A 16,680-nucleotide genomic window follows, 5' to 3' on the forward strand; every position below is an offset into this window, starting at 1 on the left:
ATCAACTCAAATCGATATTCTACGTCTATTTATTTATTTATGTGGTAATATGCAATATAATTAGCAGGGTAATGTCTAACAAGTCAGTCATTATCACAAAATAAATACCTTCAGGATGATACGAGACACTCATCCTGATCACCCTCAGGGTTTATTTTGAAATAATGACTGGCTTTGTAGATTATTTCTTAAATGCATCAAATTTAATAACACACACACACACACACACACACACACACACACACACACACACACACACACACACACACACACACACACACACACACACACACACACACACACACACACACACACACACACACACACACACATAGCAGAGCGCAAATATTTAATGCAAGGATGCATTAAAATGATCAATGGTGACAGTAAAGACATTTATAAAGTTACAAAAGACTTCGTATTTCAAATAAATACGTTCTGCTTGAACTTCTATTTATCAAAGAATCCTGAAAAATAAAATGCATCACGGTTTTCACAAAAATATGAAGCAGCACAACTGATTTCAGCATTGATAATAATCAGCAATGTTTCTTGAGCAGCAAATCAGCATATTAGAATGATTTCTGAAGATCATGTGACACTGAAGACTGGAGTAATGATGCTGAAAATTCAGCTTTGATCGCAGAAATAAATTACATTTTACTATATTTTCTCATAGAAAACAGTTGTTTTAAATAGTAAAAATATTTCACAATATTCCAGTTTTTATTATATTTTGGTGAGCAGAAGAGACCGCTTTCAAAAACATTTAAAAAATATTACTTCATTGGTATTGTATATATAGTGAGGGGTGACTCTATAATATAATAACGTCCACTTTTAATGCTTAATCTTTACTTTCTTCCATGCATCGTGAAGAAACCATATTTTATTGCCTGCTGTTGTTGTTACATGCTGAAGTGTTGTGCATGGACACACAGTGCACCTCCTTAAGGTTTTCTTGATTTAAATAAACACATTTGAGAAACTGCAAAAAGCACAAGTGATAGAAATACAGTGGAGAGAGAAAGAGTGTAGCTGTGTCACTGAAAGAAAAAAGATCCTCCCACAGGAAGTGCATCTGCGTCTCCTCATGCCCTTTTACGGTAAAAACACCCAAAAAAGCATGTGGGCAGGATTTGATAGTGCGTGGGTAAAATAACTTCCTCATTGCTGCATTATTTTTCGTAGAAGTCCGACCTATGGCCATGTCATCAGAATTTTAAGTACACTAACATTGGTGCGGTACAAGTCATATCTTTATTAAATTGAAAAGACAACAAAGGTGCAACACACAAGCTTGTGGTGCTCCAGTGTTTATAACAAGCTCATCTGAGTAGACCCCATTCATTAAGACCTCTGAGGGCGGTCAGTTAGACTTCCTAATCCAGTGATGAAGACCCCATTCACATTCAGCCTATAAATTTGTTCTAAAAGAATGTCAGTTTGCATAGGTATTGAAAAGGTCAGAGTAAAATCATAAAAAGAACCCGACAAGTGACCTTTGGTTGTTGCAATGTTTACTATTTGATTTACAAGAGAAAGTTGCGTCCTCTGTGCCCCTGTTTTGACCTATAGGCAAATTGAAGGGGTCAAGTTGATTCCCAACAGAAGACATAAGATGGGTACTGACCACTTCTCCATACACTTAGCTAAGAGTGGAGTGGAGTGCCACTGGTCTAAAGTCTCCAAGGGCTATAGCCTTAGAGACTTTAGGCACAGGTATTATGTGTGATTTCTTCCATGAATTTGGACAAACCCCACAATTCAGCAAAATTTGAAACAGCTGAGTGAGAACCCCTTAAGTGCTGAGAACATACCCTTTACACCCCCTTCCTTTGGAGGCCATCAGGCCCAGGTGCTTTGTTTGGTCTAAATTTTAGAGAGACTCATGGCTACTTCTTCTTCAGAAAGCTGTATATGTTCATAGCTACCAATCTGATCACAGGTATACTACAGCCTATTTTTGGGTCTCTCACATTCATATCTTCCATAGAAGATGTTTAAATCATTAAACAATTTACCACAATCTGCCACGTTACACTTTGTTTTTTTTCCTTCCCTACCCATTATTGTGTTTAATCCCTCCCAAGGCTTTGTTTTGCATTACCTGTACAGAATCTCTTTGTTCAACCTTATTCTTAAAATCTATTTTTGCTATAAAACCTGCGTTTTAAATTCCTTCTCTTTCTCCTTTACTACATCATTTTCTCCTCTCAAAAATGCAGCCCCTTTTTCTCATTCAGACACGTTTTAAGATCCTTTGAGAGCCATGGCTTGTTATTACTAAACACCTGAACTTTCTTAGAGGAGATAACAGTCTCTTCGCAAAACGTAATATAGCATGTGATTGTGTCTGTTAATCGTGATAATCAGAGCATGTGTCAAAAAACATGCGCCAATCCGTGTAGAGTCAAAAAAACAATCTCTGAGCTCCTCCTCCCCATCCTCAGTCCAGTGACTTACAGTTTTTCTAGGAGTGGTTTTTCACGCCTTACTTTCTGTCTGGTAATGTTGGAAGGAGATGAATGACGTAATGATCTGACCTTACCAAGAGGAGGACGACTCACTGCTTTATATGCGTCTGGGATGTTACCGAAGCATTGGTCCAGTATGCGAGTAGAGCGAGTGGGCGTGGTGACATGTCCAGGAAAGAATGAAAAGCAAGGTGACAGCTGACATGTGTTGAAATCCCCCAAAATAAAAACCGGCTGATCTGCCGATCGGGAGAGAGCAGCATTGAAGCTTTCAGTTATCATTTCCGTTCTGGAGGTAGTTGTGATCCTGCTGTAGACCGTGAGTCACTCATTGAGAACGACACATGAGTTTATATTACATTAGCGGGACATGTAAGACATGAGATATGATGACTTATGCTGCTGATGAGGTCTGGCAGATGTCTTCAGCCAAACACATCCCAGCTCGAAGGATTCTGACACACTGCAAAAGAACTGAATGCAATTTCACAATACCAGTGTGAGACTGAGATGTTATTATAAGAAAGCTGATCATAAATGAAGCTGCTCTATTACAAGTTTAAATAAAACACTGATTGAAAAGGTCAATTACAATTTACAATATTTACTGTACTTTCTTAAAGGAATAGCTCACAGAAATATGTAAATTAGCTGAAAATGTCCTCACCCTCAGGTCATCCAAGATGTGGATGAGTTTGTTTCTTCATCAGATTTGGAGAAATGTAGCATTGCATCAGTGTCTCATCAATGGATGCTCTGCAGTGAATGGGTGCCGTCAGAATGAGAGTCCAAACAACTGATAAAACATCACAGTAATCCACAAGTTATCAACAGCACTCCAGTCCATCAGTTAACGTCTTGAGAAGACAAAAGCTTCATTTTAACATTGCTTCCTGCTAAAAAAACGAGTTCATAATCCATTATAACACTTCCTCCAGTGAAAAAGTGGTCTGGTCTGAATAAGGAGAGAAATTTGCACAGATCAAGCACCGTTTACAAGCCAAAACAGTCCTAAAGAGCTCTAAACAGCTGGATTTTGATGTGAGAGACAACAGAATTTTGGATTATGGACTCATATTTTGGCCAGAAGCAATGGTTTAAAGTTAAAAAAGTCTTGATGGATTTGTTTCTTACAAACGCGCAGCTTTTGTCTTCATAAGATGTTAACTGAGGGACTGGAGTGGTGTGGATTACTTGTGGATTACAGACGATCCACCTGTGAGCAAGTGATGGAATGCTACAATTCTCCAAATTTTGAGATTTATTGCCAAACTGCCAGCTGCATTTAAAAACCATCTCTTCTCCATCTGTCTAATATGATCTACTTTTCAAATAATAACATATGAGATGAAACAGAGATTCAGTCTGTGATGCTGCATTTGTTCATGTGAAGCAGAAAGATGACATTTCAAAGTCATAAAACAATCTCTTGATGACTGGAACAGGACCTGAAGGAAAACTAAACATCATTCCAGAATTGCAGCAGCTCAGTGTCACATTTCATCATTTTCCACATATTATGACCCAACATAGAATTCTGGCATCAAGAGTGTTTTGGCCAGTATTACAATAGAAACTGCAGATTAGATCTGCTCAGACCTCTGGTCATGCAGAGTTCATTAGTTCACACTCTTAAAGGAACAGTACATGCAAAAATAAATGGTCCATGATCACCATTTATTTTTTATTTTATGGAAAAGCCCAGCATTCCCCCAAACATTTCTTTTGTGTTCCATAGCAGGAAAAAATAAAATAAAATTATACAATTATAACAACAAGGAAAAAAAAGTAAAGAAAAGAAAAGAAAGAAAGAAAAATCATCACTATCTTGCTCCATTCTTTTTCTATTCTGTTTTCTTTTTATTTATTTTATAATTTAAAAAAATAACTTTGCTACGTGTACTGTGTTAAACTTAAGTGAGACTTCTTATAGCACTTGTATATCATCGATCTTTTGTTGATTTTGATTGCTTCCATTGTCCTCATTTGTAAGTCACTTTGGATAAAAGTGTCTGCTAAATGACTAAATGTAAACCTTAAGGAATGATGATTGACAGCTGCCCTCTAGTGGTAAGATTTGGAATAACGACACTCCTTATTACAACTAGACACGACTCTCAAAAACTCAGTGAAATGAAAGGTATCATAAAAGAGAAGTGCTTTCACTTGTCAACAGGGGGCGCTATAGTACATAAAGAAACTCAGATTATATCATTCTGAAATACAGTAGTAGCTAATAATTATTTGATTTGTTGGGTCTTTGCTTATAATCATGTGAAACTGTATGCTTATCATATTATCACATTCATATGCCATGTGTTTATATGATACTTTAAGGTATCATATACCATAGTACATGTCCAAAATACATGGATTTAACAACATGATAAAAGTTGTGTTTTTATTAATGCAACAGCAGATGTTTCACAGACTTGGAGCAACAGTGAGGTTTGCAGAAATTCTTGCCCTGAACTGCAGATCAATGCAATGCTGAAATTTTTGCACAGTGTTTCTGTTTAGCAAAACACAATGGAAAACTGATTTAAACATTTATGAAAACTGTTTCACTGAAGGTTACATATTCTGCTGATACAGTTTATCAACTTCATGTTGCCAGTTGCATAACGAGGATCTGGCATGAGATATAGGCTGATGCAAACATGAGACTCACTGCCAGATCGACAGCAAGAGAAAGAATTTGAGAGAAAGACTGTACAACAAAGTGTTTTTAGTCTCTTATGAGGGAAATTACAAAAGAGATCTCAAATGAAATAAAAATAAATAAATAAAAGCTTGTTCAGATAAATGAGAATAATGTAATCAGACTTTTAAAAAATTTAAAAAAAGAAGAATTTAATTTAAAAAAAGAATTTAAAAAAGTATATTAAATTGAACATGTTTTTAAAAAATAAATAAAATTCAAATTCAAAATAAAAATAAAAATAACAAATAAATTAACTTGACTATGGTTTCAGTGTGTATTTTTAAAGACTAAAATGACACAAGATGCCACATATTCTTTGCAAAGAAATAAGATCATACTGGAAAAACTGTAATTCTGAAGAATAATAGCATTACAGTAGGATGATTTGACAAATGATATAAAAATAAACTGCTGAAATCAGAGTTATAATGTCTAAATTTTTTTTTTTTTTTTTTTTTTTACTTAGCAATAAAATAATATAAATAAATATAGAAATAGATACAGACATAAACAAATACAATAAGGCTATAATAATTTAAACCTAAAATAGACAATAATTAATTAATTAATTAATATAAATTACTTAAAATAAGACATTTGTGTAATAAAAATGTATATAAAGCCATCTTTTAAAAAAAAAAAAAAAATTATAATAAATCACACACACACACACACACACACACACACACACACACACACACACACACACACACACACACACACACACACACACACAACATTATATACGTTTACAATATCCAATCTAAGTTTATCACACTTTTTCTGAGTGAATCCAGAAGCTTCTGCATAACTATTTTAGCGTTTAGCATCACAATGTTTAAATCTTCACGCTGAACACAAAGGCTAAAGCAACTCATTCATGCATATGCAGTTGTTTACGTTAAGCTTTTGATTGACAGTTGTATGAATGTAAATCTCGCTCCTTTGATTTGCTGAAGTGCCCCACTTTGAGCACGATAACCACGCCCCCCGCGCCCTTTCAACCAATCGCTGAAGAGCACGAAAAAAAACACGCATTGTTCGGTATAAATGCATTGAGCAGCAGCAGGTTCACAGATAAATAACACGCGGAGCTTCCGTTGGCTCGTTATACCGGGATCAGTAGCTTACAACTATTTATTTATACTGCACCCTACTATTAAAATTAATTATTTATTCTGTACTATGGGAACAGAAAGTTTCTGGCTGCTGCTTATCGGATTTTCTCTTATTGCGAGCGAACCAATCTCCAACTCTACTCAAGTGTTTGCTAGTAAGTTTCTGACCATCAAAATAATGTAGATGCTACTATTAAAATGTGTATTTCTGTTTAATCTTCATTTAATTCACAAAATTCGTTTTACGTTTGTTTATTCGTAATATATATGATAAAAAAACTAATAAATAAAATGAAAATTAAATAAAGAATTATATATAAATAAATAAAAATAAATAAAACCTAAATTGAATATAATGAAGTCTATTATTTATTTATTTAGCAATGTACAATTATTAAGGGAATTAAGCTCGGGGTTATAACTGTTACTAAAATGATTGAAAAAGTATTTTGTTTATTGAAATAAAACTGAAATACAATGTAAATACTAGAATGAATCAATAAGTTAAAGCATTAAATTACAAACTGTAAATATCTATGTGTTTATTTTGCAATAAGAATGCATTGCAATCAACTGTATTTAGATTAACAATGTGGAATTGATTAAGGTACAGGTCCGGGATCAGTGTAGTTGTATTTTTTATATGATCCACTTAATTGCACACACACTGATTCTGGATCAGCAATTCCAGTTCAGTTTGATTTCATTTCCACGATACTCATTGTTTCAAAGCAGCTTTACATGGAATAATGGCTCACAAACCAAAGCCAGCAGTGGTGAGGAAAGTGGATGAGGACATATCTTTGTGAAGAACCCGTCCTCGTCTGGATTTCACAAATAAAATGACTATAATACAGGCCAAAGTAAACTAGAGATGCACATGCTAAAGTGATTGCTGATATTAACTGCTGCTGTTTGTTTCAGGTAACTCCTCTGAGCTGACGGGGGACTACAGTGACATCCAGTCCAAGTTCTCCATCAGAAACCCAGAATTCCCTGACGAGGATCTTTGCTATCTCGTCCCGGGACAACGGGACTCTATTTCGGACTGCAACTTCAAAAATGATTCCCAAACCTTCCTCATTATCCACGGATGGTCGGTGAGTTCATGCAGTTTGTCTGTTTTCAAACAATGCTCTAGAGTTAATGTCCCCTGTATGAACTGCATGTGTTTATGTTATTTATTTTGCCATATTACTGTAGTATAATTAATAACGGTAGTGTCACCTGTAGGTGGCGGGTCTGTTTGAGAGCTGGGTCTATAAGCTGGTGTCGGCTCTGTTTGAACGTGAACCCAGTGCCAATGTTATTGTGGTGGACTGGCTGGATCGGGCCAACAAACACTACCCCAAATCAGCAGAAAACACCAGACTGGTGGGGGCAGACGTGGCCAAGTTTGTCAACTGGCTGGAGGTATGTGTGCAGAGAAGCACATCGTTAGCATTGTTCATTTTATTGCTGGAGCATATTTGTGATGACAGTCAACCCAATGTTACCCCACATCAGCACCGTGACAAAAACATGCCCAGGTCAAAAACAGGTACAGACAATGGCTTGTTCTCTACAGCATAAAAAAACCAATAAATAAATAAATAAAATTAAATAAAATAATTAATTGCTGATAATTAAGTGTATTTGTTTGTTTGAAATTATTATGGAAATTAAGCCCAGGGTTATTATTGTTAACCGAAACTAAAACACTGAAATAAAATATAAATACTAAATTAAGCTAAATAAAAGAACTAAATTAAGCTAAAATAATTAAAAAAAATAGAGTTGAAGCACTAAAATTATAAACTGAACTAAAACAAAAACTGAAAAAAGTATAATTTATTTATTTACATTATTTAATAATTATTTACATTATTTAAATACAATCTAAAAGTAATAAAAATGGAAAAAGCACAGAAGAGAATGACTTAAACTAAAACTATTAAAAAAACATTCATTGAGAAAAGATGCAATAAAATATATATTTTAGATGGAAAAACAACGCGAAAATTAGAAATAATAGAAATGTTATATATAAAATTATACCTGGAAATAAATTAAAACTAAAACTTAATATTTAATAATAATAATGACAAAAGCACATCAAAATACTAAAAATTCAATTTAAATTAAAACTTAAAATATAAAAGAAAAGTTCATTCAAAATGTAAATAAAAACTTTAAGTGTATAAAGTATAGTGCTGTCAAACAATTATTCACATCCAAAAAAAAAAGTTTTTGTTTACATAAAATGTGTATACTGTGCATATTAAGTATATATAAATACACACACGTATGTATATATTTAAGAAAAATATGTTTTGTTTATATTTTAAATATATTTCTATATAATATAAAATATAATAATATGAATATATCAATGTATAAAGAGTAAATATTATTAAAAAAATTAATCGTTTGACAGCACTATTAAAGTATATAAGTATATAAATAATACTAAAATAACACTGATCCACCTCAATTATCAGCAATACTTAATAAAAGATATTAATAGTCTAATTTCTCATTTTTTTGGAGTGAAATATAAAGCAGAGATGTTCTTGCAGGCTTCATCCGACTCGTTCAGTTGTTTGTTTGTGTTGTTGTGAAGAGATGGACTATCCTCTGGAAAGAGTGCATCTGTTAGGCTACAGTCTCGGTGCACATGTGGCCGGAGTCGCAGGAAACCTCACCAACAACAAAGTCAACAGAATCACAGGTGTGAAGACCTTCATTTATATGCTGCTCTACTCAAACTCTTCATTCCTGTCCCAGAAGAAAATCTGCCAAATGTTTGTTATGGTCCTAAAATTCCAACACACACAAAATCTCAACACACACAAATGAGTCACACAGAAAGAGTTCAGAGCTATAAAATGCCATTTTTCTCGTGCTTTTCAGGTCTGGACCCCGCGGGCCCCAGCTTTGAGAATGCTGAGAGTCTGAGGCGTCTGTCTCCTGATGATGCCAGCTTTGTGGACGTCCTGCACACAAACACCAGAGGCTCGCCGGACCTCAGCATCGGCATCCAGAGACCTGTGGGTCACGTGGACATTTACCCCAACGGAGGCACCTTCCAGCCGGGCTGCAACATTCAGAACACCATGAAGCTCATCGCCACCTACGGCATTTACAGTACGTCCCAGTACTGCATTCTAGTATTACTCTTACACCATTATAGTATTTAGTAATATGTTGAATTTATTTGTATATTTTCAGTTTACATATTTTTTTTTTTTTAAGTGTTAATTTATTTCACGTTCAGTTATTTTAGTACTTATTTTAGCTTTTGATTTTAGTACTTATTTAGTTATTATTAATAAATCCAAAAAAAAAAAATTTCTTTCATCATTATTATTATTTTAATAAAAACAAATTTATTTATCATTTTTTTATTTTTTTTTTTTTTTTTTTTATAGTTTTAGTTTACAATATCAATGCTGTTAGTAAAATGCTACATCTATTAAAATAAACTGTGTGCTTTTGACATTTTTATTAGTTTTTAATATATTTTTATTTAGCTTTTATTTTTATTTATTTTATTTTTGTTTTAATCTAATACTTTTTCAACTAATATATATATGTGTGTGTGTGTATGTGTGTGTGTGTGTGTGTGTGTGTGCATATATATATTACTCTATTTCATCTTAATTTTTTTTATAGTTTTAGTTAACAATAACATTGCTGTTAGTAAAATGCTACATCTATTAAAATAAATTATGTTCTTTTGGTTTTTTTTATTAATATCATTACTTTATATATTTCTGTTTTTTTGTTTTAATTTTATAATAGTTTCATTGTTAGTAATTGTATTACTTATTATCTTAAATTTATTTCATTTACGTTTTTTCCCCGTAATATTTATATTTTATTTAATCTTTATTTAAACGACCAAAAAAGATTTTTAATCGTTATAGTTCACAATAACAGCACTAATAGTAGTGCACTTCAACACTTCATAGTACACCTATCTGTATATCATGCTGATAGTATTTAAAATCTGTAAATTTTTTCCATAATACTTATCTGTATAGTTATTGTACATATTGTAGACCTTGTATATTCTGTACTTACTGCTTATTGCACTTCTGGTTAGATGCTAACTGCATTTCGTTGCCTTGGTACCTTACATGTGCAGTGACAATAAAGTTGAATCTAATCTAATCTAATCTAATATTAAAATGCAATTTTGTTATGTGCTTTTGTCATTTAAATTAATTTTTGTTTTAATGTTGTTAATATTTAGCATTAATATTTATTTCTGCTTGAGTAATTTTAGTATTTCAACTTTAACTTATTTCAGGCAACATATGTATGTTTTTTAAGTTAAAGCTTTTCATCTAATATTTATATTTCAGCATTGTTTCAATTACTGAAGAGGATTTTTGATTAAAATCAAATTAATATCAATTCCTAAGTCATGAACCTTCAGCTTGTGTTTTTGTCTCTTATCACCTGTCACCTTTGACCTCTGTCAGACATGGATCAGATCGTCAAATGCTCTCACGAGCGCTCCATTCACCTGTTCATCGACTCGCTGGTGAACCGGGCGTACCAGAGCTGGGCGTATCGCTGCAGCTCCAGAGACGCCTTCAACAAGGGCCTGTGTCTGAGCTGCCGCAAGAACCGCTGCAACAAACTCGGCTACGGCGTCAACAAGATCCGCAGAGCCAGGAGCGCAAAGATGTACCTCAAGACCCGCGACATGATGCCTTTTAGGGGTGAGCCAGAAACATTACAAATCTACATCTAGTTTGTACTTTTGTGAGTTTTCATAGTTGTCTCTCTCGTTCTCTCGCAGTGTTTCATTACCAGATTAAACTGCATCTGTTCAGCGACAAAAACATGACTTTGCTGGAGCAGCCAATGAAAGTGTCTCTGTTCGGGACGACCGATGAGAGGGACGACATCGCTGTCACTGTGTGAGTCCCCTTGTTGAGATACAACTATTTGAAAATCTGGAATCTGAGGGTGCAAAAAAAATCTAAATACTCAGAAAATCACCTTTAAAGTTGTTCAAACGAATTCTTAGCAATGCATGTTATTATTATTTAAAAATTAAGTTTTGATATATTTACAGTAGGAAATGTACAAAATATCTTCATGTAACATGATCTTTACTTAATATCCTAATGATTTTTGGCATAAAAGAAAAAGCCATAATTTTGACCCATACAATGTATTTTTGGCTATTACTACAAATAAACCCCAGCAACTTAAGACAGCTTTTGTGCTCCAGGGTCACATTTTACTTCACTGATGTTTTCATTGAAGATTTTCTGTTTTTTAAGGAATTTTATGGTACTAAATAATATTTATGGAATAGTTATGAACCACTCTTTGAGCGTAGACCTGAAAATGTAATTTCTAACTTAAACTGCTGTAAATTTGGAATGCTTTTTAGTTTAAAGAAGACACTTGGTAGATTATTGCTAAAGTAAAAGCGTGAAAAGAACAAAAAAGTTAATAGAAGTTTAAAGTTATAATTGTTAAAACGCACAATTTTTATTTTATATGAAATATACATTTTCCAAAATGTGTTCCAAATTCGAGGTTGATATTTTTTAAATGTTTTTTAAACAAGTCTCTTCTGCTGCATTTATTTTATTTGATTAAAAATACAGTAAAAACCTGTAAAATTGTTAAATATTTTTACTATTTAAAACAACTGTTTACTATGTGAATATACTGTAAACTGTAATTTTATTTCTGTGATCAAAGCTGAATTTTCAGCATCATTGCTCCAGTCTTCAGTGTCACATGATCCATTCTAATATACTGATTTGCTGCTCAAGAAAAGGGTTAAAATGTTTTTAAAAATACATTTTACTAATAAAGTGGCGCCAAAATACTTACATCACACTTCAAAATTTCTGAATGTTATTAGATACAAAATACCACAGCAGTTTTAAAGAAAGTGACATGATAGGGACGGTAAATCATAATCCTGTCTAATGTTTTTGACACAGGCCCAGCATGAGCACCAACAGCACTGTCTCGTTCCTGCTGACGTCTGACAAAGACATCGGCGAGCTGCTGATGCTGAGCTTACACTGGGAGAAAGACTCATATCTCTACAGCTTCTTCAGCACCAATCAGTTCATGATCCGCAAGATGAGGATCAAATCTGGAGAAACACAGTCCAAGTGAGTCATTTCAGATCATAGAGCCATTACTGCATATCCATAGCTGCTATTAGCGAATTAAAGTCATAACTGCATAGATGCATATATACAGTTTGGGATCAGTTTATTCAGCAAGGATGCATAAAATGATCAAAAGTGACCGTAAAGATGTTTATTATGTTACAAAAGATTTCTATTTCAAATAAATGCTGTTCTTTTAGACTTTCTATGCATCTGTGAATCCTGAAAAATAAAATTGATCACAGTTTCGCAAAAATATTAAGCAGCACAAGTGTTTTCAGCATTGATAATAATTAGAAATGTTCTTGAGCAGCATATTAGAATGATTTCTGAAGATCATGTGGCACTGACGACTGGAATAATGGTGCTGAAAATTCAGCTGCGCATCACAGAAATAAATTACATTTTAATATATAGTCACATAGAAAACAGCTATTTTAAATTGTAATAATATTTCACAATTTTACTGATTTTATTGCATTTTTTAACAAAGAAATGTAGCCTTGGTGAGCAGAAGAGACTCTATAAAATAAGAAATCTTACTAATAGTAGTATTTTTTACAAAAAGTATTGATGTTGCATATCATTTAAGTTGAAATGAGCCATAACAGAAAATGTTTCATATCTTATTTAATATGTTTGAAGTGAATATCCTGATATATACTGGGTTTTACTATTGTATTATTACTACCATTTATGAATTAATGGTCATATGTCACAGTATAAAATGGTCATATGTCACAGTATAAAATGGTTATATGTCACAGTATTACTGATTTAACAGTATTATTAATCAAATAAATGCTGCCTTGGTGAGCAGAAAGACTTCTTTTAAAAACATTAAAAAGTAAAAACTTCAAACTGCTCAACATACGGTTTACTATAGTGAAAATAAAACCAAAATGATTCATGTAAAATAAACATTTTCTTTTCTTTGAAGCTAATATTCAGACCCAAAGAAGGAGAGTTTGTTTCACTGGTTCAGGGTGGAGACGCTGTTGTGTTTGTGAAGTCCAGCGAGACGCCGCAGAGCAGGAGACAGCAGAGGTGAAGACCGCTTCACTTTCACTCACTGTCCAATATAAGGTCATATTCATATATTTCATATACAAAACTCTCTCTTTCTGTTTCTCGATTTTCAGGCAGCACAGACTGAAACATCACGGGAGCTTCTTCAAACAGAGCATCAACGACGCAACCGCAGACATGAGTAAAGAACCGGCGTTACTTCATAATGAATCAACAGAGATCATGACAGAAACCACCGCGCAGGTCAACACTACAAACGCTTTGAGATTTTATTAATGTCATCTGCACCAGATATACTGTATCTGAACATTTTCATTCAATGTGAAGTTGGGCTTGTGAATTTCACAAACTTCCAGGTAACATTTGCAACCAAAATCAAAAGAAAACAAAACCAGTCTTAAAGGGTTAGTTCACCCAAATATTAAAATTATGTCATTAATGACTCACCCTCATGTCGTTCCAAACCCGTAAGACCTCCGTTCATCTTCGGAACACAGTTTAAGATATTTTAGATTTAGTCCGAGAGCTTTCTGATCCTCCATTGAAAATGTATTTACGGTATACTGTCCACGTCCAGAAAGGTAATAAAAACATCTTCAAAGTAGTCCATGTGACATCAGAGGGTCCGTTGGAATTTATAGAAGCATCGAAAATAAATTTTGTTCCAAAAATAACAAAATTTCGACTTTATTCCGCTTTTTCTTCTCTTCCGGGTCTGTTGTGAACGCGACTGCTGTGACTGTTGACGTACGACGCTGCTGACGTGTTTTCTGGTGCACCCAATAACAAAGAAAACACGTCAGCAGCGTCGTACGTCAACAGTCACAGCAGTCGCGTTCACAACAGACCCGGAAGAGAAGAAAAAGCGGAATAAAGTCGAAATTTTTGTTATTTTTGGAACAAAATGTATTTTCGATGCTTCTATAAATTCCAACGGACCCTCTGATGTCACATGGACTACTTTGAAGATGTTTTTATTACCTTTCTGGACGTGGACAGTATACCGTACATACATTCTCAATGGAGGATCAGAAAGCTCTCGGACTAAATCTAAAATATCTTAAACTGTGTTCCGAAGATGAACGGAGGTCTTACGGGTTTGGAACGACATGAGGGTGAGTCATTAATGACATAATTTTAATATTTGGGTGAACTAACCCTTTAAGTGTCAATTTTTCAAAACTGAGATTTATAGATCATCTGAAAGCTAAATAAATAATCTTTCCATTGATGTATGGTTTGTTAGGAGGACAATATTTGTCTGAGATACAACTATTTGAAAATCTGGAATCTGAGGGTGCAAAAAAATCTAAATATTTAGAAAATCACCTTTAAAGTTGTTTAAATGAACTCTTAGCAATGCATATTACTAATCAAAAATTAAGTTTTGATATATTTGCAGTAGGAAATTTACAAAATATCTTCATGGAACATGATTTTTACTTAATATCCTAATGATTTTTGGCATAAAAGAAAAATCAATAATTTTGACACATACAATGTATTTTTGGCTATTGCTACAAATATACCCCAGCGACTTAAGACTGGTTTTGTGCTCCAGGGTCACATATAAAGAAAATCTTTTTCACCAAATTCTCATGAATGTAATGTATTCAGACCCTCAGTGATGATTCACATTACTGTTATACAGTCATTTTCAAAATAGAGATAAAATAATGACAATTAAGCATAAAATGCTCCCTAAAATCCCTGTTACCAAAAAAAAAAAAAAAAAAAAAGGCTTCAGTGCAACATATAATTTCTTATTTCTTTCTTTTGATTTTGGGATGAAATATGATCCAGTTCTTGACAGGTTTTGTGAGATTTACTCAAACATACATAAAATGTAATTTTTCCCCGTAGAATTATTGTGTGTAAACTTTTTTTTTTTTTAAGTATTAATGCAACTTGATGGATTTGGTAGTTTATATTTCAGAATAGATTTTTTTCTTAAATAACACATAAACAAGTCAAGATGAAAATGACTAAAATACAAAGTGTGTATATATGATTATAGTGGTTTAGATGAACAATATTAACTGTGACCTGAAACTAAATTACAGCTACCTCGGTTTGACAAAACAAAATGAAGACAATACAATTTAACATTCCTATCAAAACATTTAAAAATTGCAGATTAATATATTTTCACATCAACAAATCAATGCAATTTATTTTATTTAATTTTTTTTTTGCTGTATTTCAAGAATACTTCAAGTGTACTGTATATTTTTCTTTTATGTTTTTAGTGGATGTACAGTCAGTTTGAACAGTCCAGACACTATAATTATAATTTTTTTAACCTGGACATTCTACACTCAACTTTCAAAGAAAATGTTATGATATTTTCATCATGCACAAATTGAATTGAAATGCCTGGCAATGTGAATCTGTCATCATCCATAGTGACACATACTGTAAGTCCATGTTTTTTTTTTGTTTTTTTGTTTTTTTAGACTCATAACAAATGACTTGCTGAAAGCATCTTGTGTATTTCTGTAACATGCTGTATGACGTCTCAAGGGTTTGTTTATTATAACCACTACATATGTAAATGTATCTGATTAAAGATTAAAGCTCATTTTTATCATTTAATAATCATTTTAGAACTAGAAATAATCATTCTCAATAACCAGCACATAAAATCCTTTATACAATAAAACTGAGTTTTGTACACACACAAAAAAAATCCTTTATTTGCCTTTATTTTGAATATTGTTTTTAAAAGTAAGGATGTGTCCAAAAGGAGTTTTTTTTAGCACTTCTTGGTACAAATTTGTCCCAAAAATATAGTTAAGTACACACACACTGCATTCATTATGAACTTTCCCCTATTTTCTCAGTAAACTAATCTGAAGGACAGATTTGTCTGCATGTGAGTTCATTTCGATCATCGGCATGTTTAATATTTCGCACATGCATTTGGACATCATGGAAAGGTTTATTTTAGTTCCTGTTTTCTTAGAAGATTGTGTGTGTGTGTGTGTGTTTGCACACAGAGGGCTAAAATAAGCATTCAAGGTAACACACAGCCATCATATCTGAACACACACACTGTACACATATTGTCTTTTTGCTGTCAAATCTGTACTGAGTTTTATGAAGCAAACATAAGAATAACTAGTAATATTTCCAGATGAACACTTACTGGACTGAAGCAACTTCGGTTTACTTGATTTCCCATGAGATCATGTTCAAATGTGAGTCTCAAATCT

At 33.2% G+C, this 16,680-nt stretch overlaps 1 protein-coding gene across 1 annotated transcript; it reads left to right on the plus strand.

The window, feature by feature from the left end:
- The first annotated feature begins 6,252 nt into the window (after window positions 1–6,252).
- On the plus strand, window positions 6,253–13,846 carry LOC109090420 (lipoprotein lipase). The gene is made up of 10 exons (XM_042719071.1): window positions 6,253–6,454; window positions 7,224–7,399; window positions 7,533–7,712; window positions 8,901–9,009; window positions 9,192–9,425; window positions 10,769–11,011; window positions 11,092–11,212; window positions 12,260–12,436; window positions 13,376–13,483; window positions 13,579–13,846. The coding sequence occupies exons 1-10, from the start codon at window positions 6,367–6,369 to the stop codon at window positions 13,739–13,741; spliced, it is 1,599 nt and encodes a 532-aa protein (XP_042575005.1). The 5' UTR covers window positions 6,253–6,366; the 3' UTR covers window positions 13,742–13,846.
- Window positions 13,847–16,680: the final 2,834 nt, after the last annotated feature.

The sequence above is a fragment of the Cyprinus carpio genome, chromosome B2 (genome assembly GCF_018340385.1).
Source record: "Cyprinus carpio isolate SPL01 chromosome B2, ASM1834038v1, whole genome shotgun sequence".
In the NCBI taxonomy this organism is placed as follows: Eukaryota; Metazoa; Chordata; class Actinopteri; order Cypriniformes; family Cyprinidae; genus Cyprinus; species Cyprinus carpio.